The 23,260-nt window shown below is 41.2% G+C and overlaps 2 protein-coding genes across 3 annotated transcripts in view; one reads left to right on the forward strand and one right to left on the reverse strand.

Moving 5' to 3' along the window:
• The window catches only part of FAXDC2 (fatty acid hydroxylase domain containing 2), an 881,086-nt gene extending 866,723 nt beyond the window's left edge, over positions 1-14,363 (reverse strand). For both annotated transcript variants that reach the window (XM_078786990.1, XM_078786986.1), the window contains exon 1: positions 14,244-14,363. In XM_078786990.1, coding sequence (XP_078643116.1) covers positions 14,244-14,348 — 105 coding nt within the window. In that variant the 5' untranslated portion in view covers positions 14,349-14,363. The remainder of the gene's footprint in view (positions 1-14,243) is intronic.
• Positions 1-23,260, forward strand: part of CWC22 (CWC22 spliceosome associated protein) — a 266,010-nt gene that overhangs the window by 194,770 nt on the left and 47,980 nt on the right. The window contains 3 exon segments of the mRNA XM_068131795.2: positions 8,707-8,784; positions 8,932-9,084; positions 20,565-20,692. Of these exon segments, the coding sequence (XP_067987896.2) occupies positions 8,707-8,784; positions 8,932-9,084; positions 20,565-20,692 (359 nt within the window).

Consider the following 23,260-nt stretch of genomic DNA (forward strand, 5'->3'; position numbering starts at 1 on the left):
ATTATGTACCATTATCATAATCACTCTACGGTTACGAAGAAGCCCTGAACACTTGATTGTTTTACCTGCCGGGAAATAAACAGTTTAGGGGAGGGACCTCCATGGGGTGCTTTTCCCTTAGCAACCACATTCCCGGAATTTGTATCAAAGGTGGAGAGAAAATCCTTGGCCTCGTGCTTAATGGCTGTGGGTGGGCTAATAAGGGCTATTTATAATTAGTACTATTTATAATTATTACTATTATAATTACTATTATTACTATTACTATTATATTTATAATTATTATTATTTATAATTTATAATTAGTACTATTTATAATTATTATTAATTAGTACTATTTATAACTATTTATAATTATAAGCTATTTATAATTATTTATAATATAATTAGCTATTTATAACCTTGGATTCCCTCTGAAAGATGTGGAATGCTCAGAAGGATATGACAAACCTGACACACTAAGACAGCACTAAGATCTGACGAGGATACCGGACAGCCTGGCTTGTTCATCCTCAAACTGTCTTCTTTGTTGGGATTCCATCCCTGCCTCCTCTTCGCTTCCCACATCCACCCTCGCAGATAAACACAGACCACACTGCACTCAAATAGCAAGGCTCAAGACTTATAGAGGAGCTGAATGAGGGGGTATTATGTAGACAAACCTACAGCAGGATAGATAAGAGATGCACAGCTGTACACTGGCATAAACAGGTGAGGTGTTTTAGGTCGACAAGATGTGCGGGAGGATTTACCAGACCTTGTAAGCTTATGAATAGGTATGGGAGACATTGTGAAGTGGTACTTGGCTCTCCTGTTGAAGGAGGTTGTGAAGTGGTATTACGCTGCAGTTTTAAAAGTCTCCTGTGGCATCCTAGATTTAGGAACACAGTGAGTACACAATGACTGGATTGTCTCCTTTTGGTGGTTGGAGCATGAAACTTCGTTATAACTATCCCAGAGCCATACTGTACAGTCTTAACTTAAATGGATGGTCTTCACTCTTCACATCTTCATAGTATTTGTGTGTCTAACGAGTTTGTATAAATTGGACTTGTTCTGGATGTCATTGTTCGCTGTGGTGACATCCCTTGCCAAACGTGACTGAAGCGTTGTTGGTTGAGTTTTGGTCCATTGCATAAATAGCACTGGTTTGTTTATAATGCCTGCCGACGTTGCTGTGCTCCAAGTCCCAGCATTTGCCTTTCCTGTCCTCACTCACCCTGAACATATTTGTGATCTTGTGTGTATTGATCGTACTGTCCAGTTACTACTACTTCTCACACAATAAAGGTTCCCTCACTGCATTGTATGTGGTATATGACCTTATATATGACTTTGGCATATGACCTTACCCCTCCCAGATGATCGCGAACTATGTAGAGTTTCCAATGAGGATGCTGCTTGAATTTGGGCTTGTTTCAGGCCTTTCTGGAATAGTAACGAGGCATTGCCAGTCGAAATCTTTTCCAGTAATGTGGATTCTGGGAGCCGATTGAATGGTCTGCTCGTTTAACTCTGCCATTTCCTTTTGCTGTTTAAAAAAAAATACTTATCAAGGCTCATAGAAAAGCTGAATGACATGAATGAGGGTTAGCACCTTGATGAAGAGGCAGAGAAGTTCTGTGTAACATTGTCCTGTCAGAAGATGCAGTCCAACATGTTCAGGGTTGAAGACTGCACTGCACGTCAGGTCAGAGTGCAAGGTTGCATGATGGAGGCCCAACCCAAATAGTGGTGTGGTGAGGGAGGAGAGGGGGGGTGAGAGGGTGGTAGCAATATTCCATTGCACTCCATCCAAAGGCTTTGTGGATTGTGAGGAGCTGAGTGCACAGGGAAGAATTTGCTTGGTACATGTCCAAGCAGCATTTGGGCTTTAAAACCAGTTTGGAGATGGTATCTACCCAGGAAAAAGCATCTCGTTATTTAATTGTCAGAAAACCGTTTGTTTTTGTAAGCTCCAGGCTCGACTTTACCCTCAGTAAAAGGTTGTGTGCAAAAACAGAGGAGGATTTGTAAGGCGATATTTCAGCTTGCACAAAGTAAAGACTAATCTCCATTAAATGATCTATGCCAGGTTATGGATCAGTTATTGGTCCTTTCTTGGTGAGCCAGAAGGGCTGTATCTGTCTGTAATTTGTCTGTCATGGGGATTGAGGAACCATGTGGCATTAGCTTGGGTATCTGTAAAATGATGTGGATAATTTTCCAGTAAGGGTGTGTAGGTCAGGTTGGAGTTAACTTCATTTGGATTAAAATAACTGGTCTTGCTGGTGAAGGCTCCTTCCTTCCCACCGCGCTTAGCATCCTCAATCGCAAAACATCATCTACTTTTCTGATGAATGTGTGGCCCAACATAACTTTTTTATGCCCCCACTCACAAAGTCGCCGGAGGCATTATGTTTTCAGGTTGTTTGTCCGTCTGTGATAGGTTTTTGTTACCTCGATAACTGAAGAACGGTTGAAGGGATACAAGTCAAATGAAGTACAAGTATGTGCAATGATGCAAATATGAACTGATTCGATTATGGGGTGAAAAGGTCAAAATTATGTTACTGCGCTAAATTGTGAACGAACAAGTGATGGGATTTTGACGAAACTTGGTAAACTGGATTTGTGTGTTCACATTATCATAGTATTCGTGTGTCTTAACAAGTATGTGTAAATTGGACTTGTTCCGGATGTCATTGTTCGTAGTGCTGACATCCCTTGCCAATGTAACTGAAGTGTTGTTGGTTCAGTTTTGGTCCTTTGCATAAATGGCACTGGTATGTTTATGATAACGCCTGCCGACCTTCCTGCACTCCAAGTCCCAGCATTTGCCTTTTCTAGCCTTACCTGACCAAACTTGATTAGATTTGGGTGTCAAAGGTCAGAGGTCATGTCAGGTAAAATGTGATACTTGAGAAAGGCAAAATAGTGTGCACTCCATCCAATGACCACTCCCCCCACACCCCCCCCCCCCCCTCCCCCACAATGTTTAAATCTCTCCAATCGGCATCAAAATGAGAGAGTTCTTTGGGATTAATGATGATTGATGAGAAAGTTGAGGCAGTACCCCCATCAGGGTAAGATCAGTGAGTACATGACAATGAAGTGTGATGCGTTCTTGAAATGCCGCAGAAATCCTGACTTGCAAAAGTTAACTTTGGCCCTGCTTCATTCTATTATCCCAATAACCCTGATGTTTTCTGGATCAATGCATTGGACATCTTCACATTGGCTAATTAGTTTAACCTGCGGATGGAGTGATGCCAATGGTTTTCTTTCTTTCTTAATCAACTCTATCTTTATACAGCCAAACTCTGGATCTTTCTTGTTTTCAGATAGAATTAAAACTCCAAGGTAAGCTCTTTGGCATATGACTTTGCTTTTGTGGTTGGTGAGAAACCTGTGTTGCTCAACTTTCAAAATTCCCCCTACCAAGATTACATTCTGATATCTTGGATGCATAATGGATACATTATGGCATTGTCGACTAATAAGCAGGTGGGTTTCATGATAAGTTTTGCTGCCAATGTTAAGTCGAACATTAAAACTGACCCTGACCTGCAACTTTCTTTAAAATTCAGTGAATATTGCTAATCTTTTGACACAATGGACACTCTAAGAGTCTAAGACACTGGTAACCCTAGGTCAATACCTCTGAAATTGTCAATGTCATGCATATGCTCACACCTTCAATAGCCTCTTTCTCAGGAGCCACTTTACCTGGTATGCTGCAACTTGGGCTTTGGAACATTGTCTGGGCAGTGAACAAAACAAACGACTTTCAAGAAAATTGGACATCGTCACGTCAGATACCTGTGATGATTTATCATGGAATAACCCAGATGCCATTTTGTAGTTGAGGATGTAATAAAAAAAAATTGTGTGAGAAACATTGGCTTCCCAAATGAGCGAGTTGTTAAGTTGTTGTATATTACATCTTTTTGTCAAAAAGGCAATCAACATTGTGCATCCACTTGCACTTCCTGTCTTTCATCATGAGAGCCCAAATGTTTGGGGGGAAAACAGTGATATTGTAATTATTCCAAATTCAATAATTTGTGGAATTTTTTTTAAACAAACCTTGCAAGATTAGCACTGGCGTGATGAACATTTGGTGTCACTGCCTGAACATTTGGTGTGACGACTAATTCCACATACTACAGTACTTGTAACCACCTACCCCTGTTGTTTTAATTTTCAGCCATGCATGCACTTTACTTAAAGATTAGGAACATATTTTCAGCAGTGCATTCTTAAATCATACAATATATAATTTGGCTGACAAATATGTTGGTGTTTGACCTGCTCACAAACAAACAGACAGACAAGTATGGGTGAAAACATGACCTCCATTGAAATGTTGTGGTCGGGACTTTGTTATTAAATGTCGAGTGGTAATAAGTTGAAATGTGGTAGGGATTTCATACTCAGGGTGTGCATGGGAACATTTTGCTAAGTTAGGATGGCCACCTCCAGCTTGGATTTTTATTTTCATGCGGAAGTGGGGAATTATCATAAGAAGTTGGTGAATTATCATACCTGTTAATGCACTCCTGTACTGATAGACAGATTAACTTGAAAATTGCATGTTATCCTTAAAATACAAGTCAATCTCTCAAAAGTTGTACAAATCATAATAAAATATGCCAATTATTTTGGTTGTAATATTTGATAAAACCTATGGTCATCATGCATGTGGGGGCAATGTGTTGAAACATGTGTCTGTTTGTTGGTTTGTGTTACGGATCCATCACTTCCGCCTTTGTTGTTATTATATACTTGTGGAATATTTTTAGTTTCAGGTAATATTGTTTGTCATGAAAGTCAGATCCACAACATTGTCCTAATAATAATAATAGTAGGTTTAATGACAATTCGATCTCTGGCAACATCCTGTAGAAGGGCAAGGGCAAGTGGTCCGAGCAAATGGGCCCGTAGGACTTTCATGATGAGAAGTTGCCACCTATTTAGATATGTTCTACATATGTCTAGGAACAGGAAAATTGATGTTGCCAATTTTGGAGCTGTCAAATGGCGGCCATTTTGAATTCCAAAATGGCTGCCATGATCATGCTTTTTTCTTCAATGAATACAATTATTGCTCATATTTTAAAAATAATATCAAAATGTTATCCCATAATATGAGTGAACATGAATAGGAGAGACATTATGATTTATTGTATGCATATTTAAAATGATTATAAGATCATTTTGAATTTCAAAATGGCCGCCATTTGAAATGAGCTGTTTATTTATTTAAATATTCTTCTAAATCCATTAAAAAAAAAAAAACACCTTTAGAGGCCATTTTTCCCCGCAAGCGGGGGTTGGCCTTTTTTGGGGACCGTGGTTGTTGTTGTTTTTTGGGTCCCCTTTTTTCTAAATCATCTTTTCTAATAATCTTTTCTAATCTTCTAAATCCATTGAAATAGAGTATTTTTTTTCTTATTTCTAAGAAACTTTGGGATGCTACTTCTAACAATAATATATTAAATAAATTTGCCCTTTTGAGTATCCGTAACAAATAATTAGCTGTGGAGGGCAGCATCTGGGTTACCTGCTGCCTCTACTACATCCACAAGCACATGGCATTGGACAGACGTTTCTGCTGTATTGTCATGCAAAGTGATCACAGCATATATTGTTACTAAGGTAAGTTTAAGTTACAGTACTTGTTTTTAATTGTGCTTACATGTCCAGAAAGCTTTGAAAATATATCAGCAAAAAGTTTAAAGAAAGGCTTTTATAAGAAGCTAATGAATTAATGTTGAAAGCTTATCACCCATAGGCCTATATCATCCATTATAACCATTGGCAAAGTTGTAACAATAGACTGAAATATATAAACATAAAAAGTCTGTACATATTTTCCCTCAATAGTATTCTAAACAAATTGTATTTTTATAAAACACGGCAACAACGCCAACAAGGTGTCAACAATGCTAACGAATTGGTAATTACGGAAAGCAAGCCGTATGGGATACTCTGGATAACTTTTAAATTAAAATATATCTCTATTAAAACACAGTATGCTAACATGTAGAAATACTTCCAATCACTGACCCACACGTGAAAGGCGACGAGCAGGTAACAAGGCTGTGGCCTATCAGGATGGGTGATATCGTATGTAATTTGAACAAAATATTACTTACATTGATTTTGAAGTGTTAACAACAATGAAAACCTATCATTTTGCTTTCAAAATTGAGGTAAAATACTTTCATTGAAACTAACCAAGCGAAAAATAGTGGCAAAACATTGGCCATTTTGATATCCAAGATGGCTGCCGTCTGCCACACTTCCAAAAATGGCAACATGCATTTTCATGTACTTTGGTACCTAGATAATTAATTAAAATAGATGGCACCTTCTCATCATGAAAATCCTACAGGTGTCCACTTGCTCCCCCACTATATGTATGCTCATGTATTGTCTTTGTGGCAAGTTTGAATAAAATAGGTCCATGCATGTCTGAGAAATAGATGGGTACACGCCTAAGTAACAAAATGTCCGCCAGTCGGCCATCTTGGATCTGATCTCGAAAAACAAATTGACGTGCAAATGTAACCAATAATTCATTATGTGTGTGCCACATTTGAACAAGATCAGTCAATTTATGTCCAAGGAATGGTTGAGGATGTGGGCAATATCGGGTTTTATTTACAACTAAAATGGCCACCAATCAGCCATCTTTGATCGCATCGCGAAACAAAATGATGTGCTTATGTATACAGTCATGTATTGTCTTTGTGCCAAGTATTAATAAAATTGGTCCATACATCTCCGAGATATGGTTGCGGACGCACACACGAATGGATGGAAGGACGTCACGATACCAAATCCATAAGCCCCCGTTTAACTAAGTCCAACGGGGACTAATCATGTATGTGAATGAAAACCATCTGATTCAAATCCCACCATTCACAATACTCAAAAGTACTGATAAATATCACAGTAAGAAGTTGAAGAACGATTTGGAAAACATATACCGATTGATTGTGGGTGACGGCAATATAGTAGACGTGAGGAAGTGAAGTGCTCCAGCTCCTGGAATCCTGGAGGGTGGCGATGTGGCCTTCGGTTGGCTAAAGTTGGTGACGCCGCACAGCCAATATATTAGACCTTACATATCATGCTGGAGGTTGCTACATCTCTGCCAGTCTATGCATGAATAATTGCGAGTGGAATGGAAGTGAAACGTTGCGTTTTTGAAATTGATCATATTTTCCATCCAATATGAGTTTTGATTATATTATAATGGGCACATGCGTTTTTAGTAGTGAAGCAGGCTAAACCCGTGTAATGCGGGTCAGTTGCCAACCTATCTTTTATGTAAAAATGGGGAAATGTTATCATAATTTGACACCCGTCTGATAAGCCTGGTGTTGGCTTAATGGTTAAGGTGGCCTACTTAAGATATTAGAATCTTGAGTTTGAGCCCTGTCTTGCTCTTCAAGTAACATCAGGTGGGTTGACTCAGCCTGTCATCCGTCTAAGGTCGGCAAAATGAGTATCAGCCAACTTACTGCTAACGAGTGGCACTGCATCAGCGACGCAGTCACACTTCCAGAAACGGTGTTTCAAACAGCCACATGCTGCATATGAAATAATCATGCACCTGTTTCATTCTTTGTTTTGTTTGACTTAAATTAACTCTTGCACTGCTGGTCGGAATGTCTTGAAACGTTGAGCTTGTGCAGTATAACACAAAATAATGTTGCCCCACTCTCTTGCCGCTCTCGTAGGGAGCGGGTGTTTCTAGTAGGATAATAATTTTAGTAAATTCGCACATTTTTAGCCATTTCGATTTGGTTAACTTGAAAGCTTCATGTGCCAGTGAATTTAAAAAATAGAGTCCTCGAAGCAGTGAGGAGGGTGAATATGCTTGTTGCTTTGCCTGACGGATCTTTATTGCTGAACTTGTAAAGAACACTGCCGAAATCTCGGCTCTCTGCTCACCTTCACTCTTTCATTCCTCTTTTCTCCCGCCTCTGGAACAAACTCCCACACTCCCTTCAATCCCACTCCTCCCTCCAGGTCTTTAAAACAGCTGTTCACCACCATCTCTTATCTTCCCCCATCCAAAACCTTGATCTTTTCTACTCCTGCTAATTCACCCCAGATCCACCCTGTTTGAAATTCCAACTTCTTTCCTGGAAGTCCTGGCAGTGTCCATATGTTTTATACCTCTCCCACCCCCCCCCCCTTCCCATGCCTCCCCTCCCCCCCCCCCCCCAAAGCCCTCTCCCTCCCACTGATCTCTCGATGTCCCTGCTCTCAGATGTTGTGTTTGTGTTCCTCCCCCTCTCGCCCCATCGTGTCTACCGCTCCCCATGTTATGTTTTATGTGTCGGTTTGTCTTTCTGTGTGATTAATGTTAGCTCTTTCACGAGCCTCGATCTTGTATACAAAAAAAAAAAAAAAAAAAAAAAAACACATGAAATGCTTTTAAAATTCTAAATATATGAGTGTGGAGTTAACATAATAGTGGTTCTGCAATAAACACTGTGAGTAACTTTCAGATTTTTATCTTCATCAATTTTGAGAATATTGCTTGCCTCACCACAGAATACAAATTATTGTTTTCTCTCAACTCGCTTTGTAAATGATGCTTTCCGTGTTGCTTCGATTGTGATCATGTAACATTGCTTGTTGTGCTTGGTTGAAAATGACCCTCATCTTTCTCATTGTGAAAATGAAGTGATTATTGTTTTGCAGAAAGATCTTTGCAACATGATTCTGGACTGCTGTTCCCAACAGCGGACCTACGAAAAGTTTTACGGGTTACTTGCAGGGGTGAGGTTTTTAGTGACGAAAGTAAACTATCTGTTTTGTCAATTGGATGAGCAAACAAACAATTAAAGAATGCGTGGTGTGGGAGTGTAATGACATTTCAAGATAAAGATTTCAAGACTGATTGGCAATGATTTTCATTCACCTCAGCGCTTTGCCCTGCTCAAGAAGGAGTACATGGAGGCATTCGAGGCTATCTTTTGTGATCAGTACGAGACCATCCACCGACTGGAGACCAACAAGCTGCGCAATGTGGCCAAGATGTTTGCGCATCTCCTGTACACAGATGCCATACCTTGGACCGTATGTACTGTGACCCTCCCCACTTTTCCCAGTCTCCTTGTGTGGTAATGTTAACAGCCTGATCAGTTTTTCACACAATAACCTGGAACCTATTCGTTGTGCCAAATTATATCCAGATCCATTATGAATCCATTTTTCCACACACACACACAAAGCCAAATGTGGGGTTAGCAATAGGTTCACTTTTGTCTGTTTGTCCGTATGTCTGCAAAACGTCAGTTTGTGATCGAGGAACAACTTTATTTCAATTGAATGTTATATTTTAAAGTTGAATCGGAAAACAAACCTGCAGTTTAGCAGTACTTTGGCTCGGAATTTGACCCGATTGTACATGCGCAGGTCGCGGAGAGTAGTGAGATCCTTTGTTTGTTTGTTTTTGAGTGTGTTTTTAAGGGCTTCTTGAAGAAACAAAAGGCTCGAAAAACTAATGTAATGTAACATGTTAAACTATAATGGCACTCAGTGGAGAGTATACCTCTGCCTGGTTGGCCATATCACTCAATGGTGAAGAATCACTTTAAAAATTCTACCAGCTGGATACGGATCCAGATCCTCACAAAAATTGAATCGATTCTTCCTTGTCACACACTCAACCTGTCCAACAAGTTTCGTCCAAATCCATCCTTAACCTTTTGATATATCCTGCTATGCATCGTTTTTGGCCCTATCTCCCAATGGTGAAGAATCACTTAACAAATTGAATAATTCTCATATCCGAATCCATATTCAGATCTTCACCAAAATCGAATCGAATCGTCCTTGTCAGACACCCAACCAGTCCACCAAGTTTCGTCCAAATCCATCCATAACTTTTTGAGATATCCTGCTATGTATCGTTTTTGGCCCTAACTCCCAATGGTGAAGAATCACTTAAAAAGTCCTAGTAGCCAGATCCGAATCCATATCATCACCAAAATCTAATTATTTCATTGTTGTCACACACGCTACATCTCTGCCAAATTTCGTCTGAATCCGTCTGCAAGTTTTTGAGATATTTTGTTCACAAATAGACAGACAGACAAACGGACAGACAAACAGACAGAGAGGGGTGAAAACATAACCTCCATCCACCTTTCGTGGTGGAGGTAATAAGGTGCTGTAAAAGACCTTTTGACCATCACCTAATTTATTTCGACCATCAACGGTAGAACACAAATCACCTTATTTGCACTTTCAAGAACATCCAATTTAGCAGTCCTTGGACACACAGTTGGACCTCGACATTTGCGGGGTACTGTGTATTCACGGTTCATAAAGCCTAAGTCACACATAGGCGGATTTGTCGGCGACTACTGGCGACTAGAAAAATCGCCACCACCCGCCGACAATCGTAATGAAACCGTAATGGACGGTCTTCTGTAGTCGTGGTTATCCTCCCCAGGTCGGCTGCAGTCGGCAAGAGACGCAAAGGGGCCAAATATTTTTATAAATGTTTAAAAACGGCGTGCTCAGTCGTCCTCAAAAAAGATCCGCCATGGTGTCGTGATGGAACCGCCATGCTGTCGTCGGTATCCGTAATAAGACCGTAAAGCGGCCGCAACCCAGTCGCTCATAGTCTTCCGCAATCGCCCCAGCATCGCCCCACCAGCTAGCACGGCAGAGATGCGAATACCATACGGCCTGCCTGCGGCATCTTCCCGACTACGGGCCGACACTGTTGCGGCTGCATATTGAGTACAGAAGAACTGTCATGTCTCCCCTGCGGCTATGGGAGACTGACGACGACAGCAGTAGGACTAGTGGCGGCCGAGTTACGGCCATTGGCGACAGAGATACGACTGCCTGGCGACTGCATTACGACATACCACGATTCCATGGCAAGACAGGATGGTGTGAGGGTCTCCGTGGAGTGAGGTCCTGTGGTGCCGACAAGGATATGGCTTTATTGTTTGGACTTGGGACTTTTGGGAACTTTATTTTTGGGACTTTGGTCCTTTGGAAACTTTATTTATGGGACTTGGGACCAGTGGAAATAATTTGTTGGACTTTATTTCCATTCTCTCTCCCTGCAGAAAAGTTTGATTATTACATTACAATGATACATCTTTATTAACTTTCTTATTGTACATCAAACATCTTTATGCTTCATGTCATACATCATTGAAATGAATAAAGTGAAATGTAAAATAGAGAAATAAAGATTTAAAAAGTTGTGTGAATCGTCTCCAATCGCCGGCGGTCTTATTGCAGTCTTGCGGACGTCGGAGTAAACCGCCATCCGGCCCCAATGCAGTCGCCGTGATCCGCCATCGGTCGTAATCTAGCCGCCAGACTGTCGCCACGCTGCCGCCGTGCATCCGCAATGCAGTCGTCGTCGATCTTCAACAGTCGCCATCCCACTCGGGGCGTCGTCGCAATGCAGTCGCAATGTGGCCGCCTGCAGTCGCCATACTGCCGCCTGACCATATTTGACCGCCCGAAATCGCCAGTAGTCGCCGAAAAATCTTGATCTCCGGCAGTCGCCAGTAGTCGCCAAAATATCCGCCTATGTGTGACAGGGGCCTAACATTTGACCTGCTTCTACATTCGTGCTTTGCATATTTGCGGTAAAGGTCTCGTATCAGGTCTCGCATGGCCACCTCCGCTGATATTAATTCAGCCTCGGATTTCTTCTAACTGAAGACAACCTCAGATCGTTACATAAAGCTCACAACAAGTGTCTACTCTCTGGAGAGCCAGAAAATCTCAAAAATGAGCTTTCAAACTCGTCTCCCTCCTCTAAAACCTGGCGGCACCTTGTCAAGACTTGCACCCTCTGCCCTCGCTGTGCTTTGTCCCCCTCAGGTATCTGCAGGATGGACATAGTCCAACAACAACTCCCTCCAAGTGAAACTGCCTAAATCCAGAACCACTGCTCACCTCCACTCATTATTCCTCTTTTGTCCTACCTGTGGAACCACCTTCCATACTCTCTTCAATCTCATTCTTTCCTCCAGGTTTTCAAGACAGCTGTTCACCACCATCCCAAGTCATCCCCCATCCAAAATCGCGATATTTTCTACACCTGTTAAACCACCCCACCCCTCCCAACATTTTGCTTATGTATCCATCTTGTCCACCCTTTGCATTCTCCCTTACCCCTCATCATTACCTGCATCCCTTGTTTGTCCGTCTCCATCTATTTTCTCTCTGCCCTGCTGTTGGTGTTTCTCCTTTCTCCTGTTCCCTTTGTTATGTTGTGTCTTGATTTGTTCTGTGCCATAGCTCTTCCATATGCCTAGACCGTGTCGAGTAAAATAATAATAATAATAATAATAATAATAATAATTCCCTTGCTCCTATAAGCAATTTAAAACATTGCCCCCACATTCGTGGATTTGACAAGAACGTATCCCTCATGAATGTCCTGATCCGACTATTAAATAAGGTGGTGTGGTGTATACAACTGCATCAACAGCGGTTAACTTCTGGAATTTTTTTTATTCGGCCTTTAAAATCATTATTTTATTTCAATTGAATTATAAACCTCAACGCTGTGGGGAAAGGTGTTCTATTCACTCTAAGTTATGCTAAGTTGTAATTTTCTTGTAAACTGCCAAATATGTAATTTCTCTTGAACTACGATTCAATGTACCATGTGTGATAGAGCGTTGGTTCTGCCAAAGCAGTTTCTTTGCCTGGGGTCATTGTGGGCAGCTTGCCATCCCTCTCCCAGCAGTAGTTAGGACAGGAACTTTGAATTTGGAATTTGTTCTTGGTGTCAGCAATGGCTCACCTACTCTTTGCAAAGGACACTTTAGGATCTTTAATATCCTCCAACTAATGCTGGCAGATGGGATGCCAGTTTAACGTCCATCCAAGGGACGGCACACACATTGAATCACCCTACCTATGAAACACTGGGATGATAGTTTATAGCTTGGTCGGTATTCAAACCCAGGCTAGATCACCCAGGCGTACCTCTCAGCCACCCTGACAGCTCTCTCTTGAACACACATTGCCTTGGTCAGATAGGTGACCTCAGGTAACCCCAATTTACTTGGTTTTCTACTTTTTATTTTCCAACTTATTTGCAGTATTTGGATCTGAGATGTCGAATTTTGTTGCCTTTTTCCCGATTAATGAAGTCCGTGTTTGTGTGCGTGTGTGCATTCATCCGAATGACCACCCAACCGCTCCTTTCCCCATAATCACTGTATATACTCGTATATTTGGATGTAGGCAATTATTTTTGCTTATATTAGCTAAATGGCCTTAAAACGATCATTCATATATTAGCAGTAAGCTTGAAGAGCGTAACTTTAGATATTGTATAACTGTCGCATGCATGAAACCTGTGTTTTAGTTTTGGGGGCTGGAAGGGGGGGAGAGGGTAGATAATTCTCTGCTTTGCCATTTGTTATTGTGATGCATCTTTCCGGCAACATGGCGCAATGCCAAGGTTAACTTTAACCCTCGTATATAGAACCATTGTAAGCATATTGGCACTTTCATTTAAAAAATGGAAACATGAGATTGGGCAGGATTGAAACATTAAACCTTACTTCAAGCTTTTTCATCAAAATTAATTTTTAGAAATTCGTGTTTTTATTTACTTACACCCATTTAATGCAATAATGTGCTTTGTGTAATGTGTATGTTATATTTTATTGGTATCATTTGCCATTTATTACTATAATGTCAGATGAGGATAAATGGTGGCTTGTGATTTTCACACAAGTGTACAATCATAAGAAAATTTTATTTTTTCTCAATATAAAGTGATTACTTGAGACAAGAGTAATTGCATTCACGCAAATTCCAACCATTTCTCATCAATGCGGAACCTAGGAGGTGTTGGTTGCACCACTTTGGGGCAACTATGCCACTGACGTATTGCAGAGCAGTGACCACAATGGACATGGCTGAGCAGTGTAAATGTCTGAAAGGCTTTATGATGTGCAAGGAGATAGTGCAGTCAACAATCCCTCTAAATCAAATTTGCCATCAAGCCCAATGTCTCATCAATTCCTCATAAGGAGGAAGAGATGGAACAAACAAGCACAATGTCACCCCCACGTCATGATGCGTCTCACCATTCCAAACATTTGCAACTCCTCTCTGGCCTTGCCCCCCCAGCTCTCTCTGGGCTCTGTCCTGCAAATATTCCTACAGGTCGCACAAGATCTGCCTGCAACCCTCTTATGGTTAAACTGCCAAAATCAAGACTCTCTGCTCACCTTCACTCCTTCATTCCTCTTTTCTCCCGCCTCTGGAACAAACTCCCTCACGCTCTTCAATCCCACTCCACCCTCCAAGTCTTTAAAACAGCTGTTCACCACCATCTCTTATCTTCCCCCATCCAAAACCTTGATCTTTTCTACCCCCGCTAATTTCACCCCAATTCCACTTTTTTGAAATACCAACTTCTGTCCAGGAAGTCCTTGGTGTCATTGTGTTTTATACTTCTCCCTCCCCCCCCCCCCCCCCTTCCAATGCCTCCTCCCCCCGGGCCCTCTCCCTTCCACACATCTCCCTGCTCTCGGATGTTGTGTTTGTGTGCTTCCCCTTCTCTCCCCATCTTGTCTTCCACTCCCTCTTTTTGGGTATTTTGTTTGTCTGGTTGATTTGTTTGTGAAGTAAATGTTAGCTCTTTCGCGAGCCTCGATTCAGTACACAAAAAAAAAAAAAAAAAAAAAAAATGCAACCACCATCAAGGACGGGAAGAGTTGGCAAGTGTTACGTGGTTCTCCCGGTAACGACCTGGTCTTGGTGACCCCCGGACCGTGGGAGGAACCACGCCAGAAAGATATATGATTTATACGCTTTCGTAATGCAATCAATATGAAAGACACAAACAATTCAGGTCAATAAGCAACCCCACACCAAGGATCCGGATTAATTACTAATATATTCTCAATCCATCAACCACAATCAACAATCAATCAACAATCCATCAGCAATGTTACTAAGATGGCCATCTCATATATTTCCCCCCTTTCCCCACTCACGACCCCTCAATAGTCACTGTCCCTCACAATGTCTCTGGGCCCCTCCAGACCAAGGTGAAGGTCGACTTCTCCGCACACGGGCGGTTGAACGGACCCCTGGCTGACGTGCTCCAAACGTGCACGTCGCGTACCGGGAACAGCTGCTCAGCGCACACCTCCTTGCAAAGCAAAGCGGGCAAAGCAAAGCGCGGCTCGCAAAGCGCGCGAGGCCCAAGGTGCGACCTGTACACGCCCTCGGAGGCGTCGAGGCGAACAGTGCCGGACGCTTGGTTCCTTCCAGGAAGCCACGGCAACCTGACACGTAACAGGCAATCACCCCGCGCAGGCAACTCCTCTTGCCAGACGGTCTTTTCAAACTCAGCGTTCCCAACGCTAATCAATATCGACCCCGCTCGCGTCGGAGCTGGGCGAGGAGCAGAAGATGGCCGCTTTCTCTCGGACCTCGTCCCTTTTTCTTCTCCTTCCGGTTCACTATCCCGTTTCCGGTCTCCTGTTATCCGGAGCCTCTCTAACCATTTAACCACAACAACCTTTAATAGAATAAACATTAATAAGCAATGACATGAATAGTAATTCACCTAAATCCGGGATCCGTAACACAAGTCAGAAGAGTTTAGGAAGATAAGGATGAAAATACGTGCAAAAATGAACAAACATTGTCAGGTGCCATTGTGGGAGATTGAGTTGTGGGTTGTTAATGGTATGCATAAGCAACCCTGTTGTGATTGGAAAGAGCAGGTGGAGAATAGCAAAAGGATGTTAAATATGAGATTTAATTAATTGTTGGGCTAAGCATCATTTGTTCTCCTCAGTATAGCGAGTAAAATGTTTTCTGTATGATTATGTGTACCGACCAAGGAAATCTTAGTAGGTTGTGGGGTCCTCGTCCGTTGTGCCACAAACCTAAATGAACAAGGCACAGCTGGTAGGTGAGAGAATGTTTCTTCATTTAACTCTTAGAGATTGCTTTTTTAAATTAACAAAATTGCTCATGCAGTGTAACCCTGATTTGTTGCCCTTTATGGTTCCAGCTGAAATTGGGAAAGAATGTTGGCTGAAGCACAAAGTTAATTTAAAATCCAGATTGATGTCTAATGATGAAAGGTGGTTGTGGATCGAGTGGTTGCCAACTTTAATTTTGATGTGAAACGATTCTAAAGGCCCGTTCTCACTTGAACGATTTTTTTTTGTACAACTGCGGTGCGACTAAAAAAATCGTACAGCTGTGCGATTTCCGTACGAATTTCCCTGTTTTTTTCAGCGCAGTCTCACTTGTACAACTGCCGTGCGACTGCCGTTAAACTCTCGTGCGACTTTTCCGGTTCAAGTTGCGTGCGACTGCCATGCGACTGCCGTACAACCTCGAGTCCCGCGCAAACGCCGTGCGATTTTTGTTCAACTCGCGTGCGACCTGTGCGCATGCGGTACAACCAATCAGAGCGCCGTTCGATCCGCGCGAATCACATAAAATCGATGCGACCAATGCGAATTATGCGAAACGTGCGACAGCCGTATGGAAATTTTCAACAGTTGAAAAAACTCGCACGGGCATGCGACCCGTCCGAATTACCAGTGATTACACACGACACTCCTACAAGCTGTGCGAATAATCAACAGACTGCCGTGCGACTCCCGTACACCCTGTGCAATTTGGTAGTCGCACCGCATTCACGTTTAAAATCGTTCAAGTGAGAACGGGGTATAAAGAGCTAAAAATGCAGTTTGTAGCTGGGTCAAGATTCAAACAAAAGAGAGACAGCTCAGAGGTGAGTATGCATTCCTCGAGATTATCCTACCAGCCCAAAAGTGTGCAAGCTGTTTTAATTGAACAAACCTGCTGAATGGTAATTGAATTGATGGTTTAATGTTTATTTTTTAATTTTTTCATTTATTTGTGCATTGATTATTTTGTTTGTGCTTATATGATCTTGTAGATTAGGACATCTTTTGCAACTTTTTACAGTGCCGTATTGCACAATTGCCCGTAATATATAGCCTGTCTGCCCACGAATAGGGACGTGTGTGTGTGTGTGTGTGTGTGTGTGTGTGTGTGTGTGTGTGTGTGTGTGTGTGTGTGTGTGTGTGTGTGTGTGTGTTATAATATGTGTGTGTTATAATATGTGTGTTATAATATGTGTGTGTTATAATATGTGTGTGTTATAATATGTGTGTGTTATAATATGTGTGTGTTATAATGTGTGTGTGTGTTATAATGTGTGTGTGTGTTATAATGTGTGTGTGTGTTATAATGTGTGTGTGTTATAGTGTGTGTGTGTGTGTGTGTGTGTGTGTGTGTGTGTGTGTGTGTGTGTGTGTGTGTGTGTGTGTGTGTGTGTGTGTATGTGTTATAATGTGTGTGTTATAAATGTGTGTGTTAGAGAGAGAGAGAGAGAGAGAGAGAGTGTGTGTGTGTGTGTGTGTGTGCGTGCGTGCGTGCGTGCGTGCTGGTTGGTTGGTTGGTTTGGTTTGGTTTGGTTTGGTTTGGTTGGTTTGTTTGGTTATAATGTGTGTGCACATAATACACAGTACAATATGTCAAGTATAACTTGTGTGCACATAATACACAGTACAATATGTCAAGTATAACTTGTGTGCACATAATACACAGTACAATATGTCAAGTATAACTTGTGTGCACATCACATGCAGGGGTTAGCAATGAGTAATACACTAATGTACAAGTGAATGGATCTATTGTGTTGTGTTTTTTTGTAAATACTCGTACATGCCATTAGAATGCATCTGCTTTTTTTAATCCCCCCTCTCCCCCTCCTCCTCACACACACATTCATGAGTGGGGGCATGTAATAGTGCAAAACTATTCTGGGGGAGCAAGCAATCTTCATGCCAAGTTTGAGCCTTATGGGTCAAAGGGTGTGGAAGGTACATCGGAGCACACCACACGCACGCATGTAGCACTGCTTTATAAAGGGGGTGAGGGGGTTGGGGCTGGGAATGCAATAATTCAATGATAAAAATTAAAATAATACATCTTAAATAATACAATAGTAAAGAAAAAAAAAAAAGTTTTTTTTTTTTTTTTTTTACAATAACCTAAATGCTAAACCGGTCCAAAAAGACCCACGACTGCATTCGTGGGGGGAAATTTTAAAAATAAATTCCCCCGATCCTGAAAAAGAAAAACCCAAAACACATGCAGGAATATGTATTACCATTCCTTCAAAGTGTACATGAAAGATAATGTGTAAAATAGTTTTAATAACAAAGTTACAATGAAACAATCATGCCAGGCAATTGGATGGGGTAAAATTGAAAGAAAAAAAAAATCCTCCCCACCCTGAAAAAAAACCCCCTAAAACTCACAGAGGAATATGTATTACCCTGTACTCAAAGCATATATGAAAGATAATGGGTAATAACGTTTTTATAACAAAGTTATAGAGATACAAAATTAATGTTGGGCCCGGGTCAAAAAAGAACCACAAATGCATACGAGGGGTATAATTTAAAATAATTAATCCCCCGATCCTGAAATGAAAAAAACCCAAATCACATATTCAGGAATATGTATTACCCTTCATTCGAACATATATAAAAGATCATGTGTAAAATCGTTTTATAACAAAGTTACAGTGAAACAAACAATCATGCCAGGCAATTGGATGGGGTAAAAATTAAAAAAATAATTTCCCCGATCCTGAAAGACAAATAAAAAACACACACACGTTCAGGAGTATGTATTACCCTTTCTTTGAAGCATATATGAAATATCTTTAAACGTTTTAATAACAAAGTTATAGAGACATAGCTTGAGGCCATAAAAGACCCCCGATTGCATTATAGGGGTTATCTTTATAAAATGCATCCGAGGGTTGAACACACATTAGCACATAAAACACAAAAAACATAAACAGACACATAAAACAATAAAGGGGGGGAGGGGGTAGACAAGATGGAGAGAGAGAGGGAAGCACAACAGTAGAGAACAGGGACATCGGGAGATCTGTTCGAAGGGCGGGGCGGTGGGGGGGGGGGGGAGAGGGGAGAGGGAAGGGGTACACGGTATAAAACAAATTGACACGACAAGGAATTTCAGGAATGAAGTCAGAGATTGAAAGATGTGGATTTGGGGTGTATTAACGGGAGTAGAAAAGATCAAGGTTTTGGTTGGGGGAAGGTACCAACAGATGGTGGTGAACAGCTGTTTTAAAGACCTGGAGGGAGGAGTGGGATTGAAGAAAGTGTGGGAGTTTGTTCCAGAGGTGGGAAAAAAGAGGAATGAAAGAGTGAAGGTAAGCAGAGAGTCTTTATTTTGGCAGTTTCACCAGAAGAGGGTTGCTGGCAGTTCTTGTGCGTCCTGCAGGAATATTTGGGGGACAGAGCACAGAAAGAGCTGGGGGAGCTAGGCCGGAGAGGAGTCGGTTGAAGACAGAAAGATCACCAATCTGCCTGCGGTGAGAGAGTGAAAGGCCCTCAGAATCAGCTTCATCGTGGGAGATTCCAATGATTCTGAAAGCTTTGGTTTCTACAGAGTGAAGCCGAGCTAGGTGTGAGGCAGGAGCACCACCTCAGAGGGGAGAGCAGTACCCCATTAATCCCATTGTTTTAATTAGTAATTAAGAGAGTAACCCCATTGTCTTATGTTTCTTCTTCATAATTTTTCTCTTTTCAACATAATGCGTGTTATGGAAATTTATACACGCTTTTGTTTTGCTTCAATAAAAAACAATTTCATTAAAAAAAAAAAAGATTTATGTACTTTCTCTTGAATTAATTGTGGAAATGTTTATGTTTTTGTCATAAATATTTGAAATTGTTATTTATTTTGAGATTTTCAATGACATTATTTTACGGTTATAGTTCATCATAATTTTATAAACCAAGAGTACAGTTATAAAAATAATGTGAACAAATAAACTGAAGTAACGAGTCTTTAGATAACCAAAAGAACATGTTTCAAAAGGGCAGCTGCAAAACGTCTCGCCTTGGCGCACAATTTGAAAGCCATTCTTGCTCTTTGCTCTCCTTGTCACTTAAAGCTTCGCTCATCCTAGGTTCAGTCGCAAAACGATAGTGGAAAGAGATTGCACCTTGCCTTCTTCATTTCTGAGACCTGAAGCTTTCCAACAATACCATGGAATTTTGATGACCCGTCCCTCCATGTTTTTGCTCTCTCGTTACATTTTCTCTGTCGTGTGTTGTCCTCTTTCTCTTAAGCCACTGTGGTACCTTGATTTCACAAATTTATGTCTAGCTAGCGACCACCTGCATTTTGCTGCTTAATTAAGATGTGCAAGTGAGCAAATTGGTGTAACCCCAAGGAAGGAATCCAAATTGAATTAATCTGTAATACCTTTGGAACTTTTCAATGTCTTGCTCAACTGTCAAGTTTGTTTTTTAGGAAGGAAAAATACAATGTTAAATGAATATCGTTTATTCCTTTGCTTTTCATCTATGTAAATGAGTTGACTTGTGATGCAATTTATCTATTTGATCTTGTGAACGAGTATATAAGTTCTACATCAGTTTTGCTGTGGAGAATTAGTTGGACCTCTTTAAATATCACATCACTGATTTTTGTGGTTGAAGGTTCTGGAGAATGTGGTGCTGAGTGAATCCACGACGACCTCCTCGAGTCGTATCTTTGTGAAAGTACTCTTCCAGGAGCTCTGCGAGTACATGGGACTCCCTCGGCTAAACGAACGGCTCAAAGATGTGTGAGGAGCTACAGGCAACATTTGCATGTGCTTTTAGACCTTTATGCCCTTCCAGTGGTATTTGTTGTGGATTAGTGTCCAAAAGCGGATCACAGAATATTTTACATTTCCTTTTAAAGTTTACGATTCTCATCATCCAGATTTTTGTACCAACATCGTCAGTCATGATTTTGTCCACTTTGTCACACAGTATAAATTAATATATGTATTTAAAATTTCATATTATTGTCATTTACAGTGCCTTCAGAAAGTATTCACACCCCTTGACTTTTTCACATTTTGTTGTTACATCCTGAATTTAAAATGGATTAAATTTAGAATTTTTTGGCACTGATGACACATGATACCCCATAATGTCAAAGTGAAATATATTTTATAATTTTAACCAAAATAATTAATAGTCTTGCTACCTTAATTAATAGTCCCTTTATAAAAATAATAAAATAACCACCTTTAGAGGCCATTTTTCCCCGCAAGCGGGGGTTGGCCTTTTTCGGGAAACGTGGTTGTTGTTGTTTTTTGGTCCCCTTTTTGAAGCAATGTTTTACGGCCGGATGCTCTTCCTGACGCCAACCCTTTTTGCTGCCTTTAGCGACAAACAGGGAATTACCAGTGAACTGGTACTCAATTCTCTGGGTGAACTGGTACTCAATTCAAACTCAATCTCTGGGTAACAAAAGTCCCTTTGTTACCCAGAAAACTGCTCAACTCCAAAAACCCCAAAATCTGCGATTATTTGATCCCATTCACATTTGTAACACATCTTTTCAAAATTCACTGGAGCTTGCAGCCAGATGTATCCTCTTTTTTTTTTTTCTTTTTTTTTTTTTCCCCTCCTGCCTCTTGAAATACGAGCCAATGCAGCTTTCTTCGGACATTATAACAGTTTATGTATTTGTATGTATTTGTTTATGTATGACTTGTAAACAGTATGATTTAATGTCCTTTTCTGCAAATAAATGGCGTTTCCATTTTTGCATTGAAATATTGCACGAGAGCCGTTATAGCAGTAGCTGACTTGGGAGAGCTGATGATGCAGCGAATGCAAAGTTCGTTTGTTGCCCACCAATTGTTTTGATGCATTATCCAAGGCACATGATTTGTGTCAAGGTGGGGGGAGGATAGGGCAGGATGGTTGGATTGATGGTTGAAGTATTGCTTACATTTAATATTTGTAAATCCACATGAGATTTCCATTTTTAAAAAGCAATCATTGCCTGTCCAAAAATTTATGATATCTTTATATAAACGTATTACTTGTAATATCATTGTCTGTCCAAAAAAGCTCAATCTGTCTCGATGCACAATGATGGTGGAATTATTTGTGGGCATGGAAAGGTTGGATGGATTTCCATTCCTGCCCCGTGTAAATGTGTAACGCTTCACCAGATTTGCCATGGCATTTTCATTCCGTCGGCAATAGGGAACGGCCCGTGCAGATTTAATGCAAAACATGGCCTGTAGTTCACGTCTGCGAAATGCTGTCAGAACTCATTTATAGCTGACTTGACACTGGTTTTTTTGGATGCTGCTTTGTATGGCATCTGGCAAATGAAGATGTTCACATTTGTTTGTGTCACAGATGTTGCATCGTTAATGGATACTTAGAGCATTTGTATTGTTAACATGAAGCCTGATTTATATATTTTGTCGTGGTCTTGGATATTTTTCGTTTTACTCTGAATGTGCATATTTAGCCCATCTCTGAGATGGCAGCTGCATTATCACAGTTGGGTCGCCCCGTCGCTCAGCGGAGCGAAAGGGGGACTATGGCTTTCCCCTCTGTCCGTGTGTCCGTCCGTCCGTCCGTCCGTCCGTGCGTGCGTGCGTAAACGAAGGACCGCATTCGAATTTGGTGTGTGGGTGCAACCCACATCAAAATCCAAGATGGCCGCCGCCATGTATGTCTGATGCCATGTATGTCTGAACCTTGTAACCTGCATATCTTGAAAAATAAGCGAAGTACCAACTTCTAATCTGGTGTGTGCGTGTATCTAGGCATAAGGAAGAACGCTATTGAAAATTGGGTCGCCATGTCAAAATCCAAGATGGCCGCCGCCATGTATGTCTGAACATTGTGAGATGAATATCTTGAAAAATAAGCAAAGTACCAACTTCTAATTTGATGTGTGGGTGTATCTCTGCATAAGGACGAAAGCTATTGAAAATCGGGTCGCCACGTCAAAAGCCAAGATGGCCGCCGCCACGTATGTCTGAAACTTGAGATGAATATCTTGAAAAATAAGCAAAGTACCAACGTCTAATTTGGTGTGTGGGTGTATCTCGGCATAAGGAAGAACGCTATTGAAAATTGGGTTGCCACGTCAAAATCCAAAATGGCCGGCACCATATATATGTCAACCTTGTGAGCGAAATATCTTGAAAAATAAGCGAAGTACCAACTTCGAATCTGGTGTGTGGGTATCTAGGCACAAGCAAGAACGCTGTTTAAAATTGGGTCGCCACGTCAAAATCCAAGATGGCCGCCGCCATGTATGTCTGATGCCATGTATGTCTGAACCTTGCAACCTGCATATCTTGTAAAATAAGCGAAGTACCGACTTCTAA

Source organism: Myxine glutinosa, chromosome 1 (genome assembly GCF_964187855.1).
Source record: "Myxine glutinosa chromosome 1, kmMyxGlut1.1, whole genome shotgun sequence".
Taxonomy (NCBI): Eukaryota; Metazoa; Chordata; class Myxini; order Myxiniformes; family Myxinidae; genus Myxine; species Myxine glutinosa.